The sequence below is a fragment of the Poecile atricapillus genome, chromosome 8 (genome assembly GCF_030490865.1).
Source record: "Poecile atricapillus isolate bPoeAtr1 chromosome 8, bPoeAtr1.hap1, whole genome shotgun sequence".
NCBI lineage: Eukaryota > Metazoa > Chordata > Aves > Passeriformes > Paridae > Poecile > Poecile atricapillus.
In genome coordinates this window covers 15,584,423-15,604,534 of record NC_081256.1, presented here as the reverse complement: position 1 = coordinate 15,604,534, position 20,112 = coordinate 15,584,423, and the positions used below count along the sequence as shown (strand labels likewise).

Sequence of the window (20,112 nt, the reverse complement as noted above, 5' to 3'; positions counted from 1 at the left end):
ACCCAATGCTGTGAAAATGTCTGCCTACAGCCCTAAACATGAGTGGGTGGCAGTAGCTACCACTGCTGTGTCAGAGACATGGATATTATGGACCTCAGAACAACCAGTCAGCCCCACTCAATGGTGTTTGTACTTTTGACACCTGGATGCTCATAACAAAATACATTAACAACTTTCTAATTAAATGCTTTAAATTAGGTTAAAATCAGACTGTCTGACAGTTGAAACACAATGCATTAGTAAGATAGTTGTAACTTTCTTAGCATCAAGTGTTTATTAGAAGCTCAAAAGTCAAATATGTTGGGGACCAGGGAATCTATCTTCTTCAAATGGAATGATTCCTATACAACTACACAGTCACTAAAATAGTGCTTTGAAAGAACTGCAAAAAGTTTATCTAAGGCTGAAGAACATGATTCAGAGACCTGTCAGTTTGGCTGAAATACTAAGGCACAGATTAATCCACTCAGTCCAGGACAATTGCTATTTACAGTAAAAGGGAATGCAACAGAATGGCAGAAATGAAAGCAAACAGTGGAGTTCTCTTAATGAAACACAGCAAAATCCATAGCTGCATCTGTCAATTGGAACATCAGCTGCTGCTAAAAGATTTATTTTGAATGTCTCATAAGCTGCCTTCCAGTTCCATTAGGGAAAAAAAAACAAAACCCAACTACCCGCCCCCCCCCAAAAAAAAACACACAAAACCAGAAAAGCCAACTCCTATATTTTTGTTAGTCAGACAGTAAGAGAGGTTTGTACTAACAGAAGTCATAAAACTTCACTGGATATAAAATCCATAGTTAAGATGGGGAACCTATGAAATATGGTTGTAAGTTCCAAAAAAGCTACAGTTCAGCTCCTGAACTCACACCACACTAGGAGTCATCAGGACAAGACTCGAACCAACATCTTGAGACATGCAGCTAGAGGTTGTTCTTCAGCTCCATCACCCTTGCTCCCATGCAGGCTCACTGCTCTTTCCCCAGTAAAGGACATTCTATGAATTCAACCTCCAAAGCTGCTTTCCACTTAGCTCCCATGACAGATCTGCTTTTCCAAGGGAAAAAAACAGGGCAGATGCTCCCCTTTGCTTCCCCAGAACTCCACCTACTCTACTGCTTGTTTCATACCCCAAAGACAAGCAAATTAAAGACAGTCTAAATGTAACATGGTATGTTGTACACATGAAGGGACTGTCACTCTCAAGGAATTTTCTCCTAGTTCAGAGGATAACAGGCCAAGGTATCAATGGGCAGAATTCATGGTTTTCTTTTAGGACATGGAACTTAACCCACCCCAGCTGTTGCTAAGGGAAAACCCAGGAGATATGTCACCTTATATAACGCACTCAACTCTTAAGCCTCCCTTTTCACAGCAAATTATCTACAGCTCTTGCTTCTCAAGTGAGCTTCATACATCAGCATCACCCAGGCAAAGGTGAGGGACTTAATGGCAGGTCATTTTTCTTAGGACTTAGAGAAACCTGGCAGGTCTATTCCAGAGCTTCTACCTGCAGCTGCCACCACAGGGTTTCACATAGATATGCTTGGAAGTGTAATTTGCCATCTCAATCACTATTCACAGTGCTGTGGTGAAGCAGCCCTTGTAACTCAAGACCCCTTCACCAGGGGTGAAAGGCAATCTTGGTCTTAACCACATCTCTTCATGGCACTTTCTCACCTAATCAAGCCTTCAGAGTACAAACAGGGTTTGACCTGGGCAGAAGATTCCAGAGGTGTGCCTGGGAAAACCATCTTTGTGGCAAAAGGACTGGAACATGCACCTAAAGGTGCACCTAAATGCTAAAGTGCACATGTCAAGGCCCAAGAAAAGGTGTAAAAGTTTCAGCTGTGCAGGAGACAAAGCAGGAACCTGGCATCTGTCATATTATCATGTGTCTGTCAAATTATGACAAACAATCCCAACTGTCCAAAAAAATTGACGAGCTTGGAGATTCTCTTTGAGAAGTCCAGGCAGGACTTTTACCCTCTGAGTTTCCTCTAGACTGGACAATGTCTATGGGCTACTGTAGTTCTTTGAGTACACATCCAACCTGCAGATTACCAAAGCTATAATAAAACAGGTCCTCCAGCCTTCCTGAGCAATGTTTGAGTAATCTTTAATTTAGCTTCACTTATAAAAGTAGCCAGCTGTTTAAAGGAAAGTTGAACAACTGGTTTCTAACTAGAATTGCTCCGAATATTTTAGCATTCACACAAAGTCACATAGGAAAAAAAAAAAAAGGAAAAATCAAACCTCAACAACTCCTGTATCCTGGTTACCATCCTCCACTGTAATTATAAAATTGCCCTTAAAACATAATTGCATAATTGGGCTTGGCAAGTATTCACCCAAACCTTTCACAAATATTTCCACAGACTGAAGGAACAGGCAGTGGGCAGTCTGACAAGCCTGCCATGAGAATTTGTGCCCTTAGGACATGTTCCTGGCTATTAAACTAAATACTTTGCATCACAGACTAATGTTTCAAAACAGTAGTTCAGCAAGTAAAATACCAGCATCTTAAAACAAATTGAGACAAAGATTTTCAATCTGTTTTCACTGATGACACATATATGGACCAGCAATCCCTTTGAACAAAGAGACAGAGGAGACTACCAAACCTTTTTTAACTAATTCCCAGCGTGATGAAATTGGTTGATTTCTGGCAGGTACAACCAAATAGAAGCTACCAATGCTTTGTAGGCTTACCTTACCAGTTTAGTACACTGTCCCCTAATTAAGAAAAACAAAACCTCCAAGAAACCCCCACAGCCTCAAATGCAAATACAGGAACATGTGGTTTGCAGGGAGAGGAGACACAAGTGAAGCCAGAAATGAAATCTTCGATGGAGTAAGGTTGTTTTTAACAGCTGTGCATTATGCATTCAGCAGCACAGGGAATGCCAGCAGAGAGCCTTCATTAACATAGGCCTCAGAGTACACTGTGCTCCTATCATGATTGGCTTCTCTTGAGAGAAGGCGCACACACACAAAAGACTTAACCCTAGAGAGATCACTCCAATCCTGTTGCTATTTCATCAGCTCAACACTACAACAGGAACCAGAGAATTTCCATGATGTGTCCTAGACAAACAGGTAACACTTCAAACAATGCCTGAAATCTAATCTACAATAGATTTTATCAGCAAGTTATGGCAGGTAGGGAAGGGGGGAAAAAAAGAATGCCATACAAACCCACACAAGAGTTACACTGCCATGCTGTTCTGCTACACACACCTCAGGTACAGGGGGAGACTGGAAAATTCTTTCCTTGTAGAAGTTGCTGATAAAAGTAAGCTATTGTGAAGACACATGTGTTATCAGCACAGCATCTGCATCTCCACAGCACATATTTCAGGGGCCGATCAGTCCAAGAAACAGCTGGAAGCCTTGCTATAGATGCAGGGGCTCAGCAGGGTAGCTCACTCCATTTGGGAAGCTGGTATTGGCAGCAGAAATCATCTGCTGATGCCAGCCCTGCTTCCACTCTGGGACTTGCCTCTATCACAAACACTTGCTAACGCACCCAGCACAGCACCAGGCAGACACCAGAGAATGAGGAAATTATCTCAGACTATGATCACCACCTCTCCTCTATCAGGTGCTGATACAAGCTCTCTAGAGGTCTTGTCAACAGCTCTAAGTTGCAGCTAGCTGCAGATGCTCAAAGTATGGCTTGCCCTGGTGGGCACTTCCCACAGAAGTAACCACTGAAGTGACAAAAAGATACACTAGAGGCCTTAAAACCCCAAAAGGCCACTTTAGCACCAATTTAAACTAGTCCTTTCCCTGATTTGATTTCTCAGGAAGAACGATGGCATGGAATGTCCTAAGCATCTGTCTTCTGCCTCTGCTGAGAAGTATCATAGTAGGAAATAGGAACAAAACACCAACCCAAAGAGCTTGAAAACTGCTCTAGATGACTGAATGCTGATGTGTACCTGGAGTGGAGAATATAGCTCTATATAGTCTGTACTTATTCATGTATCTTTGTTCTTTTCTCTTGTTACTATATAAAATTCTAGAGTCAGTATTCCAAATAGCATGAGTTGATTTGAGGCAGCAATAGCACTAGAAATTTCAAGGAGTTATTTTATATGCAATGTTCTAGTTCCCAGGAGCATAATATATGGGTTTTTAAAGCCTACCACATCTGTGAATTAAAGCACTTTTTCTTAGGTGCTGAACAGAAAGAGACAGGTAGTGTTTATTAAAGAATTTCCTGAAAGTACTTGTACTGCAGGAACAAAACTCTAGGTCAGGTACTCTTAAGATGTTTTTAATATGACTGCTGTGCACCTCCCATCACAATGGCAGCAAGTGCTTTAAAAATCAAAATATCATTGACTGTAATATCATCATTTGACAAAAATACTCCTTTATCACTCTTTAAGCACAAAACTCCCCAAAACTGAGTCACCAGGGGAATAATTAACTCCTTTCATGACTAGCAAGCAGAGACTTGGTCTCTCAGCCTCTCTTAGCCAGCTCTCTGCCCAGCACACAAGACTATCTTTTCTCTACTCTTTTTCTTGGTTCCTACAGCCTTTCCCTTCTCTGAAGCTCAACTATACCTGAATCAAAGAGACAAGTTTTATCAGGCATAGCTCAGTGTGAGTACAGGAATTTACCCAACAAAGGCACCAAAATACACCTGTTGTTTTGGTGTAGGGTGTTGGCAAGACCATATGGTCTTGTTGACTGTGAAAGGGACTGTGAATGTCCAGGAACTACCCACATTCAGAAAATACTCACTTCGCCCACCAGAGAGGTAAGTCATTTGCAGTCCTCTTCTAATGCTTGGGGCACAAGATTTTGGATAAACACTCGACAAGCAGTACCTCTCCTTAATCTTCTCACAGATCACCTTCAGATCTCCCAGAGTTCAACTGCTTATAGCCAGGACAAGACAATATAGATGAAACAGAGCTAATACAAATTAAAAGTAAAGTCTGACCTAGAGGGCAAACCATGCAGAGTACAAACATCTGAGAATCTTCACAAGGTCTCCTCACCTATCATTCATCCACCAATTACACACCAGTGTAATTAAATCAGAAAAGCTATGTTTAATTTTCCTATCATCACCCGACGAGATAAGAGCAGTATGTATGGGAGGGATCAGGCACAGGGGAAAGAGCTGTTTATTAATAAGTTAAATCCTTTCAGATTTAAGAGCCTCTCTCGCTAAGAAGGATCTGATCCACAAACACAACTTCTGAGTCTAATGCAGACAAATCAGACATCCCATCTCCATTCCTGTCCTGGGCTCAGCCCTCAAGTCTCTTATTCAGAAACAAGACTTACTGAAAATTATCAGGTATAACTTACACAGGAATACAGCTTTTGTTGAAACCAAGGGTTTAGCTATACATTTAAAACTGAAGAATGCTCATCTCCCAATTATTATATTAAGAAAGACAACCACATTAATTTACATTACTTCTAAACAGCCTAAGGCTCCCTGTTTCACGAACAGCAAGGCATTAGGGTGTATTTGCAGAAATACAAGGCATGCTCCAATTCATTCTTCTGTCTTTCTTCTATTGCCTTCCCCCACACAAAGCAGGAAGAAATTCTGTGATCCCTGTACCCTGCAAAGACTATTAATGCTTAAACAGGATCACACAAAGCTTTCTCTACTCGCTAGCCACACGGCAGCTATAGCTGTTTTCTCTCCACTCTCCTTTGCTCCATCCCATCCATCCATGCTCCCTTAGTCAGTTTTCTAAAGCACTGACTGAAAAATGTATCAGATCATAATACTGGATGACTTCTACCACATCAGGTTTTCAAGAATAAAAGTCCTACAGGCTTTGATGCAACCATGGCTTCACCACATCTTTTTTGTTGTTAACTGGGAAGGGAAAAATATTTATAACTGCAACTATAAATATACACTCTACTGTAGACTTTTCAACTTGTTGTCCTTGTTCTCAGGCTAAATTTAGTCTGCTATATCCTGTCCAGCCCCTGGTGAAAAAGCAATACACACATAAAACTGTGCAAATCCCGTAAAGCAGGAAATTATACTTATCCAGGTACCTTACAAGATAACCAGCGGGACAGGTAGATTCTCATTACAGGGTGTAGGTGTGTTCATGGCTACAGAGGAAGTGCTCTATTATAGTGACAATCCTTTGATACAGAAAATAATAATTATTGCAATAGGAGAGCTCTGTTTTTCTGGATGAAAAAAGTCATGCAGGTAACATGTAGACCATACACTTGGTTTATGCCAAGTGTGCTTTAAGGGTGTATGCGCACCTCTGAGCTACAAAGAACCATTCACTGGCCACAGCAGCTGTTTACGCAAAAATGTTTGAGAGAATGTTTAAGACAATGATTGAAACTTGGATGACTGATTTCAAGGTCTAATCTGCATGTTAAAGAGCATCCTTTTGTATCCTGAAGGTTCTTACTCGTCTGAGTGATTTCTTAGTTAATTCAAAGTAAATATTTATCAGAAACTGACTAGCTGGAGAATCAGAGGTGTTAGTCATTCTACTGTTACTCTTAAGAAACCTTAGTCATGCTAGAGCCCAGGTGATTTCCGCAAGGGCCAACACATGCTTCACCCTGGTTTAAGGATCCGTGCCCGCGATTCAAAGTTTCACATAGATTAAGACTCCCCCGCCACAATCTGGCAAGAAAGGCAGTTCGGGAGATGCTCCTGTACAAGCATCCGCCGGTCTAATAACCAAAATAAGCAGTCTAGAAAAAAAAATAAAAAATGAAATCTGTGTTTCCTATGCCTCGATAGTCGGGGGGAAAAACAATAAAGGGTCGGGCTCGCCTCGCCTGCAGCCCTGCTGGCTCGGCGGGTTTCTCGGGCACGGGTCAGCTCTGCGACCCAGCCTTTCCTCTGCGCTTATAAACACATCGCTGCTAAAGGCTAGTTGGATAGGACAGGAAAGATTAGTTTTCTAGGGGTGAGAGCTGCCCTGCGAGCGGCAGCCCCCGCCCGGCCCGGCCCGCGGGGCGGGGAAAGGGTCCGCTAGTGCCGCACCGCCGGGAGCCCTGCCCGGGGGTCCCCGGCCGGCATCGCCCCCGCCCCGCCGCTCCCTGCCCTACCCAGCATGGAGAAGATGAAGTCCTTCGCCGTGTGGATCTCCAGGGCTCGCTGGTCGTCGTACTCCCTCTGATCGTGCTTGGTGAATTCCTGGATGAGTTTATTTAATTCCTCCACCCTGGCTCCCGATCGGAAATCCAGCTCCGGGAAGGGAGGCTTGCTGGTGGTGCCGGCGGACCCTGCCTTGCTGGCGAGAGGCGCCGCCATCTTCATGCAAAAAAAAAAAAAAAAAAAAAAAAAAAAAAGGAAAGAAAGGGAGAGAGGGGGGGAAAAAAATAAAAGGAGGGGTTTGCGCTCTTGCGATAGAAGAATGCGAGAATGCGAGCGGCGGTGCAGCGGCTAGCCCGGGCGCGGGGCTGGCCCCGGCGCGGAGCCCGGAGCGCGGAGCGGCGCCCGCGATCAACAAGCGGCCGCGCGGGCTCGGCCCCCGCCCGCGCCGCGCCCGCGGCACCGCCGAGCCGCCCGCCCGCCCGCCCGCCGGGGGGAGCGCAGCGCAGCGCAGCGCAGCGCCGGGGGCTGCCCGCGCCCGGGGCTCCCCGCGCCGGGCCGGGGCCGCGGGGGGGTGCTCCGCTGCCGGCGTCACGGCGGGCGGGTGCTGAGGCTGGAGCCAGACCGCTGGCTCGAGATTAAATCCTTTTTTTTCTTTTCTTTCTTTCTTTTCTTTCTTTCTTTTCTTGTCTTTTTTTTCTTGTCTTTCTTTTCTTGTCTTTCTTGTCTTTCTTTTCTTGTCTTTCTTTAATTTAAATTTAATTTTAAACTTCAGTAAAAGCCTTGTCCTGAAAGTGGATTAATAACTGTGAACTGTGAATGGCTGTGAACTCTGTTCCTCCTACATGTTCCCAATGCATTCTGTGTCTATTCCTTTTTAGCTTCTTATGCTATCTCAAAGGTTGCTTTATATATGCATATATATATATATATAAATACATATATATATAAGAAGTTATTTTATCGTATGTCTCAAGAGAAATGACCAAGATAAAGTACAGTTACTCCTTCGTTTGAGACCAACCCTGTCTCGAAGCTCCTGGGAGCCACATAGACAAAGGGTAGGAGTGGAAATGGGATCTCGGAAGACTTGCCTGAGGTCAAGTAGCCTGTGGCAAGGAGCCCAGACCTCTGATCTTCATCCATTTCTCCCATCGACAAGACTACACCCTTTTCTTCTGTATGTAATTGTAACGCCTTCTAACTTTTCAACCTGCAGTGGTTTTCTCCCTTTAGCTTGATCTTCTGTACCTTGACCCATCATTGAACATATACAGCACGATCCATTACATATCTTAGTGCATCCACTGGAAGAACTGTCTTCCTGCCCATGGAGCGTACAAATACATTGTGTTTGTCTTCTGTAGGGCATTTACATGCTATGCCACTGATGCAAATTGCTTGGATATGTATTGTCCTCTCAAGATTCTTGGCAGGAAACAAAGCTTTCAGCTCAGTCTCAGACTATGGTAAATTGTTTCTACCAAAATCGCATGAGCATTCAGACAAATAATTGGAAGATGAAGCTAAGCTCAGTGTGAAGAGGTTACAGGCTGGTGTGAAGAGGTTACAGGCTGGTTTGCCTCATACATTGTAAGTATAGATGCCAGTCTTTAAACCTGAGCTTAGGGATGTTGCTTAGGTCCTCTGAACCATTACCTTGATCAGAAGTGGAAGTTCAGCAGAAGGTTGGGTTTGGACCCTGTAACAGAAACCACAAACCATTCAAGCAGAATGCCTGATGCCTCTGGCTTTGTCCTGTAGCCACTTATACTGCTTTGGGCACTGATACCCTCATTATCTAAGAAATTATGTCCCAGAGGTAAAGGCAGGAGAGTGTGTGTGTGTATCTGTGTCTGTGTCTGTGTGTTTCCGTGCATGTGTCTGTGTGTCTGTGTGTGTGTCTGTGTGTCTGTGTGTGTGTCTGTGTGTGTGTCTGTGTGTCTGTGTGTGTGTCTGTGTGTGTGTCTGTGTGTCTGTGTGTGCGCACATGCCCTCTGCTGGGTACACGGGCCCTGTTGTGTTCAGACACTGCTCACAGCCGACTGACACACCTCGACTTCATTCACCGTCGGAACCTTGGTGATCAGCTGCCTTGTCACATGAACCTCTGATTAGCACCTTGTCCGACTTTGACCAAGCGCCTCTCCTTTTTCTCCCTCCCCAGCAAAGCCTACAGAAAAGCAAAAAACAATTAACTGATAGCTCTAGCACCATGCAGGACCTGACTTGCAGAAGAGCAATTAGCAGTGTGCAGTGTTGGTGGCCTCACCTGGGGGATTAGTTCTGCCAGCCCAGCTCAGCCCGTGCCCTCCCATGCTGGGCTGCCATGGTCACTGTCTCTCTGAGCACTCGGGATCGCTTGCCTCCTGCCCCGATTTGAGAGCCCTGGTGCCGTTTCCCCGCAGTTTCTGGCTGGGGTGACAATCTCACACAGGCGGACAGCTCCCTCTTGTGATAATGCTGCTCACACAGACGTCACAGTCGCTCCTGAACCCTCTTCAAGACCTGCCCTGTCCATTTCTGAACGCCTCTAAGTGTCCTGTGTGCCTGTCATCACCATTTTTAGCTGTGTGGGTATCCTTGCTTCCCTTCCATGTGGTGCAAACCACCAGCAGCTCTGCCACATGCATCACTGGCACCACTTAAGCAAAGCAGACATCTTTTTATACCACTTACAGTTTTCATCCCCAATCCTCTTGCCTCATCTTTTTCAAGCTGATGATCTCCACAAGCTTCATGGACCAGATAGCTTTCTTTCCTAACTGTATCTTATTTGCTGCATCATATTTCAGTACTGGAACTTCCAGTCATTTCTTTATGAGCATTTTGTCTCAGAGTCTGTCTTTCAGTGGACCTCCAAATTTTGAACTTCAAACTCCAAATGGTCCCATCAACTCTCCACTCACATCAACCACAGACTTACATTATCATTTTCCTCCCTCTTCATTTAAATCCCATCCAATGACAACTTCATAGCTATCTTTCATTGCCTGAATTCACTAAGCATCTATTGGAAACATCAGGTACTTCAGAAACAGCTAACACCAGAAGCAATGGCAATTTCAGTTTGTCTTTTCTAATGGCACCTCTACTTGAAGTTATAATCACCTTCATATTTAGAGAAAATTTGCATTAGATCAGGGTCATAACTGCTCCCAGCTTCTTGCTCATCTGAATTTGTTTTATTCCTGGTATCATACATTATTCAGATATTGCTCAGATCCAAAAATTTGCTTCATTCAGTGTCTGAGCTCAAACCAAGACTGTTCACCAAGAACAGCATCAAGCAAGCAGCTTTAATTTTCTTCAAAAGTCTCTGACAAGTACTGCACCCCTCTATCTCACCTCAGTGCTAAGAGAATTTTTGCTTCATGAAAAGCAGTTGTACTTGTAAAAGATCCTTCTTACAACCTTCTCTAGAAACATTTGAATGGGCTTGGATTCCTCAGTGGCAAGTGGGATCTGCCTCACCATCATGTGCTTGTTAATACCCTTGAAACTGCATCAGCTTGCAATTTTACCTCATCACATCAGTGTAATTTAAGATCTCTGAATAAATACACAGTTAATTCAAGTCTTACGTAAATCAAGCACTGGGGATTACTTGAGCAAATAAATGAGAATGAGATTGCAAATAGTGTTGGCCCAGAGTTTTCTACCAAATCTTTTTTCTTTCTGAAATTGAACTCTTTGTGGGAAAAATGCAGCATCCTCAAAGCTCCTGTTTTGAGCATTATTTGGGACCTGGAAGGAACCTATAGCCTCTGCTGTGCTAGCCCCAAGATTTGACAATGGGGACATTCACCTTATTTGGGATAGGGATTGAAAACCTGGGTTACTGGGTTCTAGTATCTACCTGCACTAGAATGTGTGCTCTCCCTCTCACATTCACCCTTCCTTTCTCCCATGTGTTCTCTATTTCCTTCAAACAGCCTCCCTCTTTTCCTCCTTCAAAATAGACTTCCTCTTCCTTTTTTCTTGCAGAACAGATACCCTCTTTACAGTGCCACTTCTAGCATTCAGAAAGAGAACAGGCCACAGAGAAATCATATGAAAGAGAAGAAATAACTGTTCTCAGTTCTGTAGTATGACCTGAGACCTTAAAAAGATTTTTACACTTGAAAAGGCTGTCTCAAAAAACTTCTGGATAGCAGGTGAGTATTAATACCATCGTCCTAAGATTGCAAAACAGTACTACAGTAACTATGAAGAGCAATTAGCCCAGGGTACCAGGGGAGAAAGACCAGGCAACTCATGGCCTGATGCTCAGTTCATTTCATTTAGGTGCTGTAAACTGGTAAAGAGAATTAATTGGAGCAAGATCCAGAAATAAGATGGAGCCTGAGATACATCATCTTAGAATATTTCACTGCAGTTGGTAATTAGAGCATGATGCAAAATGAGCTAAATTCATCCCTCATTTCATGGAAATTGTACCCAATTTTTTAAATTTAAAAGTAGATTCCAGAAAAACCACTCTTTTCTGTACTTAGCACTGAAGCAGCTGTAGCTCAAAGCTTCATGTGGCATGGGACTTTACCAGGAACAAAATTGCTGACTGGAAGTGCTCTATTTTCTCCATCTGGTGGCTGCAATTTCTGCTTTGTATTATTGCAGTACCTTCTAAGCTGTTCAAAGGTCCTTTGTGCCTTGCGTTGCAGAAACCTAGTCCTGGTCAGTAGAACAGGCTGTCTGTGAAGATAAGGAGAGTGACAGAGCAGGGAAATGATCTGCTCACATGGAGAGAGCTGCTCAGTGGCAGACCAAGGATCCTGCTGTGCCATCCTCCTCCTTCTCCTTCACTGGCTTTGCACTCAGTTGCGCTCTTCCCATTGATAGCTGAATCCTGACCAAGATTTCTCCCTTTTCCTCTGCCTGTACACTTTCCCTGTGGGACCTCAACTCCCAGGTCTGCAGCAGTCCCAGTAGGAAGGAGCTCAGAGAAGCACCAAACCTAGTTTCACATTAATCAGGAGCTTACTTTCATTGGGCTGGTGATATCCTAGTGTACTTCAGCTGCTTCACTGCTCTTCAGATTGTTCCCTCCACTAGCAGTCCCTAGTCTGGTTCTGTAGCAAGGTATTCTGGGACTCCTGAACAGAACTGGAATGTCACAGAATGCCATGATGTCACCAAAGCACTCTTTGTGCTTCTTTGCATCAGGTTTTCCTTTCCTTCTGATGCCAGAAACTTTGCCTGTATTTCATACGCCCCAAAAATATCTTCAAAACAGCACTTACAGGTAGCAGTCTTCAGGTTCCACAAGACTGGGGTCTGCAAAGGCTGGGTTTAGTGCAGACTCAGGGCACACAGAGTCTTTCAGATCAAGTCTGGACTTATGATGTTTCCCAGGCTCTGCTAGTCAAGTTGTATGCATCAAAGGGGCAAGACTTGGAGGAACTGGAGTCACAGAGCTTCATCACAGCATTTCTGGACTCTGGAGATCTGGAACTGGCAGGGAATTTGGCTCCTGTTTTGTATTCATGGTTCCTTCTTGATTTTCCCCATTTTTAGGGTGAAATCAGCTCAGTTCTGACCCATGAACACCATTAATTTCACCACCTGGAGCTGTCTCCACGTGGAACATGTGTGGTCACAACTATTCAATTTGCCAGTTAAACCAGCACGGACTATACTCAACTGTGTCCCTCTCCAAACACCTAGTGTCCCCCCAGATGTCTCCCAGAGACAATGACAAGCTTTGCTCCCTCCTTATTCCCCCTCCAGGCACCACAGATTTTGTGTCTGTAGTTAAAAATCTGGGTGATTTACAGGCACAATCTCAGTATACCAAGGATTATATCAGACCAATAGCAACTAGCACACACCACAGTCTTCAGAAAGTTTTAAAAAGGTGTGTGTTGCTTCCTTGATGGACTTAAACTTTTTCTCCAGATTTTTTTTTAAAAAATGCCTTCCCCTGTGAAGAGTTGTGATCTGCATCCTGTCAGTAGAACACAGCATCGAGCCATCCACATGGCAGCAGAGCTGTGCTCATTAAAATTTTTTGGAACAATAATATTGCATCTGTCATATCCAGCCTCAAAGCACCCATACTCAGGATGCTTAAAACATTTTCTAAAAGAAGACCAGATGCTTTTAAGTAAGGTTCTAAGAAGCAAACTCCTGATTCTCAACCAGTTTCAGACAACAGCTATTGAAAGTCCCCAGGTGGATCATTTACTATTCTTGCCTCAATGTCTTTTTCTTTTTTTTTTTTTATTTTTTTTTCTGTATTTTTATTTGGTGAAGATATACTGGTGATGTTTTTATCTCAGTATTGTGTCATTAGATTGTAGCCAGGCATCTCTGAAGTTGATCTGATAAATTTCCATAGTGTCTAAGTGGTCTGGCTTAGGGCTTCTCTAAGCAATGGTTGTATAGATTTCTGCTGCTTATTTCCTGGATTTATGTTATTTTTCTGTCATTAGATTAATTTTGAAATTGGGATTTTCTCAAGCAGTAAAATTTGGATTAATATCTGAGCAGTGCTGAGCATTGCAGTGCTGTACTGGAGCTGCACTGGAGCTGATACTTCGGTACAGGGATATGACCAGAGCATTAAATCCCTCATCCATGTGCAAATTTCTCCTGCATGGAGAGGATACAGATTTGGTGTTTGGGTTTGGTTCTATATGTAATAAATAAATTTTGGTGGGGCAGTTTGGGGAACACAAACAGTATGACATACTCCCTTACACATCTATATGCATTATGTATAGCTTGTCTACTCATTGCTGTTGTTCATTTGTAGCTAACTGCTTGTATTACAATAATATCAAAAGCCACAAATTATAATCAGGGCCCTATTGTACTGGAAACCAGATATAAACACAATGAAGAAGTGGTCATTAGCACTTCTGTTGCATTTCCTTGTATGATCAGAGACCTCATTCAGGAACTCTCTTCCCATCCAGGAGTTTAGAAACATTACCAGTGGGTCCATGTACAGACCCAGAAGATCCAATTACACCATTTCTTGAGCCACCCCTCTGCTCACAAGGTGACTACCAGCAGCAGTTTTAACTTTCACATCATATTCTGCAGCTCTTGAGCAGATTTCAACACAGCACTTTACATGCAAACTCAGTAAAACAGCAACTGTGATTTAGATGTACCTGCTAGCTCTTTGGAACCTCATAATGTACCAATCACAGCATCATTTCGTACTTCAAATCCCACATTGAGTTCATTGGTGGCTCAGTTCTTCAGGCCATTGTGTAATGGCCACAGCTGTAAAATGGCTGTAGCTGTAAAAGATGGATATTTTTTCGAGTTTGAAAACAAGAAACATTCCAACACCCAGACTCTTCTATGAAGAGCACACTTTTTACTTGTTGTCATAAAGTGAGAAAATGGAGGTTTGCAGGAAATGCTACAATTCCCTGTGGCAGTATCTGAACAAAGAGGAAACCATCCCTTGGTCACACGTTTAAAGCCAATAGTCCCTTTCTTCTGCCTTTCCCAACATTATGCTTCCTGTTAGAATACCCCAATCTGTAAATGATTGTCAAACCACACTGATTTATATATCAATTTCCTTTCCATTATCATGAAGATCTAAGAGATTTCTTTGTGGCTTTCTATAAGAATACATTAACATAAAATGAAATCCAGGAGGCCTGAGCTCTCTACTGTATTTAACTGCCCTGCTTCACTAAAAACCCTCTGTGCATCTGGCCACTGCTGACAGATTTTTAAGAGCTCATTTTTTTATTGCTGAGAAGCAGATTTCAGCAGAGCTTTGGCTGGTGCATGGGTTCATATCTGAGAAAGGGAAAATCTGAGATGGATAAACAAAGAGCAGGAACAATCTATAATAACAAAAAAATTCTCCTGTAATTCTTGTGACAGACTGAATATGTGTTAGATAAAACATTTTAGAGATCTATTATAATGAGTAGGAGTTTGTGTCCTGAATACAGGACTGTCTGTCTGCCAAGACAGACAATTACAAATGAAAAATAAAGAATGGGAGGGGAATGAAGGAAGGAAAGACATGGAAAATCAAGGTAACTGTGCTTTTTGTAAAAGGTATTAGTGAGCCAGGACTTGGTCAGAACTGCAGCACACATGAGTGTTTTTTCTAGCTTTAGTTCAACTTATAAATCTAATAAATAACATAATCTCATTTCCACTTCCAGTACTGAGCATGATGTTTTCTGCTTTTTGGAATGGTCTGTATTTACTCTTATGTGTTTTGTGCTGGAGCTATCATATGAGTATCTGCAATACAAATGGGTCCCTGGAAAATGAAAAGCACCTTTTAGTCTGAGATTATCAAACACCTTTTGTCATGTGGACTTTCAATACATGGGTGTGTTATGTTGAGATACCTGGCACAAGTATGTAATGTTGGGATATCTTTGTAACAGTTTCTTAATTTAATTTCTCAAAAAAAGCCCCTCAGTATCCTTCAGTGCTAGAATCCCTCTGTGACTCCCATGCAAAAACTTGGCATGGTGTCACCTGGAAAGTCACGGAAAGTCACATAAAATCACTGTTTTTCCCCTTCTCACCTCTTTTGCAGAAACAAGCAAATTTTGAAGTTGCTGTTGACATCCTTCTTCCATTTTCCCTACTGGGAACTTTTAAGGGGCAATTGAGGATAGATGCCTAGACTTTTTCTGTGACTTCTCTTGTTCCCTGATTTGCAAACACTTGCATGTGGCAGCCTTAGCTGTACTGCTTAAATCCAGAGTCACTCTGGCAGCATGTGCTGGAGTCAGGCACCCTTCAGTATGTTCCCCATCACGTGGTGAAATAACAGATCTGTCAGAAAGCACACAACTACACTCAGCAAGGTCTTTTCCTTTGAGGTCATATAAGAAGAGAGCAAAAGCAGTTAGCATAAACCAAAAAAGGAAGAGAAATGCCCATCAGAAATGGAAAACTCCCAAAGCAGATATTGTGTAGCTCTTAGTGCTGCTCAGGGGGATGAAAGAGGAGCTTGGTATCACTCCTAAATACACAAAGCACCTGACAGTGCCCCACCACACTGCCATTGCAAGCATTCCTTGGACAAGTAAGCATGTTAACAGTGATACCAGATCTGTGTAGCAAACTACTGCACAACTAAGAGCCAGTTTTGTGTAGGTTACAGTATTGATGTCTGTAAGGTGGAAGTGAGGGTGCAGAGCAGGGTTCAGGGAGTCTTTTTCTGTCAGAGCAACAAGTAGTAGGGGAGGAAGAAACAGGCTATGTACAGCACAGTCTGCTCAGGATGGAGCTGTGATTGCAGCTGAAAGACCCAGCTGCTGCTCAGCTGAAGGAAGTAAACATGGAATTGATCAATTATTGCTATATTACACATGCAATCATAGATGCTTGTGCGCAAGCTCCCAGGGTATGGTCAAATTCCACTATCAATTCACTGTGTTAGTTTATGAAGCTGTAATCCAAAGTAAAGCTCTTTGCAGCTCCCTAAAGCTTTTAGGTGGGAACAAGGTGGGAACAAGGCTCTGCCAGGAGTAACTCCATGCAGGATGGAAACCTTAGCTTTTTTATGCCTTCATTGGTTATGTGATGCATTTTCACAGGGTTACAAAGATGGTCTCCTGTGATTTCATGCTGTCTTTTTTCTTAGAAACCAGATCACTGGTCTCAGCTGTCTGTTTTTGCTTTTCTTACTCTAATGAGTGTGCATTGTAAACAAAGGTGAACAGCATAATAGAACCCCCTGGAAATATTTTTAAATAAAAGGTTTTTAAAAACCTTTTATAGGGAAGCCCTATAGACATAAATAGATAGTGAACACTTTTCTAGAGGCATTGTTATTCCACTAGTCTATACAATTCAATAGCGAATTATATTCCTGCTATCAAATCCCAAAGCATGATTCAGAAAACCATTACAAAGGATCTAATTCTCTGTAATTTTCTGCAGTAATTAAGATAAAAGCCTTTCAGGGTCTCCTTTATTACAGTGCATGGGATTTTTCCACAGGAAAACAAATGATCAGTTTAAATTCCCCCTGGTTACTTAAGCAAAGTAAAGCCAGTAAATACTGAAGGTTTATTAAGATAAAATTTCCCTGCATTTCTGTGGGAAATTCACTTAATTTTGGGAGACAATGAGGGCCAAGGATTAGGCTCCCTGTATGTGATTTTATAACAGGACTCCGCCTTTTTCTAGAGTCAAAGAGCTTCAGTGATTTTGCCACATCTTCCCTTTGGGCTGGCAGGGAAGGTGTGCTCTGTGGAGGCATTGCACACAGCAGCAGGTGCCATTCCATTAACACCAGGAGGCTCAGTGTAGCAGTGAACTCGGGGCTCTGAGAACCCTGGCACATCTGGGGAGCTGCAGAGTGCTAATTGAAACACCCCTCGTGTTTTCCCCATCATGTGCTTGGAAAGCTATCTGAGGACAGAGACGGTGTTTTTAGAATGTAGTAGTGAGTTCCTGTGAAACCCATGTGGGTTTTTAGCCCTTGTCTCAACATTTGCTGCCCCAGGAGAGGCACTAATGACATGTGCTGGGAGCTCAATGCAGAGCCTTAGGAAGAGGTCACACACAGGAAAGAAGAATGAGACATAAAAGCCATGGTGACACATTGAAGAGCTTAAAGGCAAAAATCACTCCAGTGCCATGCTTTGTTGGAGCTCCCTTTGTTAGGCTGTGACCTGTACTTAGGACTGCATAAAGCTGAGGTCAGACCTCTATGAAATCATGACCTTGATGACAACTTTTCTGAGTTTCTGGTGTGAGATTTGTCCATAGCTCTGTCGTAAGTCTGCTCCAGGAAGTGCCCTCCCTACCCATCCCAGCCTCCTCCACTCCACCCTCCTATTCCACTACTCTTTGAGGCTGACAGTGAACTGCCCACAGTAAAATGACAACAGTAATTGCTTCTACTGTGTGGCATTTGTCATTCCCAGATCCTTTCAGAGCCAAGGACTTTATTATCACTGGCTTTTTACATGCAGATTATAGGTAGTTCTTCCTTGGAGAAACCAGAGCCAAAGCTGGGTGTAGAATATAGTGCTTTGGATTTAGTTGTCTTCACTAAGTGTTGTACCTGTATCTTTCCTTATCTCATTACCTGCCTCCCAGACACAGTGTGAAAGGAAGCTATTCCTGTTTCCAGGAGCGATGGCAGGCCCCAACTGATAATACAAAAAGGCCATTAGGGGCTAGTAGGTCTGTGAGAAATCATCCCTTACCATAGCAAAGAATGAAAGCTTGCAGAAAATGGCTTATCAAAGATGATCATCACCTCTGCTTCCCAGCAGGCATTTGCAGGTGTTGGATTCACTCATCACTTACAAGACTTCCTGCTGGAATTTCTGCATCAATTAGCCACATGAAAATTGTCATCCTGTTCTCTTCATTTCAAACAGGTCTTTCCTTTCAGTATGTGGTGCTCTCTTCATCTTTATTCCATAGCTATTTATTTCATCTGGTGGCACTTGGCCTTGATACTTATTTTGCCTCCATGTACCAAAGTGTGACTTTGATCATGTCACTATCCCAACCATTCTTAATCCCAGCCACCTATCAGTAAATTTAATGTAGGTCACGATGGGTTCATTGTGTAAGTCATTCATGACTTACAAGATAAATCTTCACTCCAACACAGACCCCTTCCTGTGCAGATTGTTTGAGCTTATCAGTGGTACCAGGGGGCGTTGCATAGGAAGCCTGCCTGCGGCGTGAACAGGTGAATGATCTCCTTTCACTGGTGTCTGAGTTTAGGGAGGAAGTAAAAAGACTAAGGAATATTAGTGAAAGTGAAAGGGAAATAGATTAGTGGAGTTCTGTCCTTCCATCCTTGAGGGAGGCCCGCCAGGAGCCAGAGGACTCCCGTGCCTCCCACCGTCAGGCAATAGGAGGACACCTGATGGATGAAGGGGAGTAGAAATGGGTCCCTACTTGGTGAGATAATAAAAATTTCTCACAACCCCCATCACTTGCCCAGGTGCCACTTCAGAATATGTATGAGGCCCTGGATCTAGAGGGTCAGCCAGATGACATAGAAGAAAATTATCTGCCCAGTGGGCCTCCCAATTATGCTTCATCTGCCAGGTGGATCACCACCTCTAACATCAAAAAGAAAAGAAAGGTAGTCATAGTGGGTGACTCCCTTCTGAGGGGAACAGAGACCTTCATTCATGAAGTCCCTTAACAGTCTGCCTACCTTTTGAGTTCTTGTGGAAGTCCTCTGGGGAATCTTGATGTAGCTTTTGACCACAGCGGCCTTCAGAGTATTCTGAACCTCCCTGCTAAACCGGAGGATTTAGACCATCAGAAAATTCAATGTGGCCAAAACCCACCACTAGTAATTTCTTCTCTACATTCATTTTGATTAGGAGTTTGCACAAGACTACGAAGTCCTTATTTCACAATGAATATTTTTCCGTGTTCAGAGTGACAGAAGTCAAACTGCACCAGTGTCTTTTTTTCAGAGTTTTCAGGGGACTTGTTTTATTTAGCTGTACAGATACCCATTTAGCTGTAGCCAAACCATCATAAATAATTTCCTGCTATTTTTACAGACAGCTATTTTGTTCCTATGTGACAATGAGTCCCCACATTTTTGAAAGCCTTCTGTCCATAAGTGATGTTGGCCTTAGTATACAGTGGAAGCATACAAGAGTTCCCTCAGTACTTTTTGATGAGATTTTTGCTGTACATGTCTTTTGGCAGCCCCTTTATATGAATTAGTTTTATACAAACAAAATAATTTCAAGATTCTGAGCTGAAAAACACTGTGTAAGTGCCTAGGGTTATTTTCAATTAACAATATCTAATTCCAAGCACACCATGAATCACATTTTTCTTCTCTCTTTAGAGCCAACATGTTAATCCTTTGAAACAAAAATGGCTGCATTTTAATGAGAGTTTAAAGGGGTGAAAGTTCTGGTCTAGTACACTGAGTATAATAGAATATTTTTGTGATGTATGTCTTCCATCCACTCACTTTAATTTTCAGAATAATATCTGGAGAGCAGCCTGTTTTATCTCTGGGCTCTCCTCATTCACTCCACTTAGCTTTCACTGTGTGTATCACAGTTAATTTGAAGTTGATATTTGCTTTTCCTTAT

General features: G+C 42.9%; 2 protein-coding genes across 2 annotated transcripts in view; both read right to left on the bottom strand.

Annotated features, from left to right (window-relative positions):
• Window positions 1–7,291, bottom strand: part of MB21D2 (Mab-21 domain containing 2) — a 60,359-nt gene extending 53,068 nt beyond the window's left edge. Inside the window, exon 1 of the mRNA XM_058843714.1 lies at window positions 7,081–7,291. Within this exon, the coding sequence (XP_058699697.1) occupies window positions 7,081–7,291 (211 nt within the window). The remainder of the gene's footprint in view (window positions 1–7,080) is intronic.
• Window positions 1–20,112, bottom strand: part of LOC131581452 (probable cation-transporting ATPase 13A4) — a 214,623-nt gene that overhangs the window by 45,985 nt on the left and 148,526 nt on the right. The window lies entirely within an intron of this gene.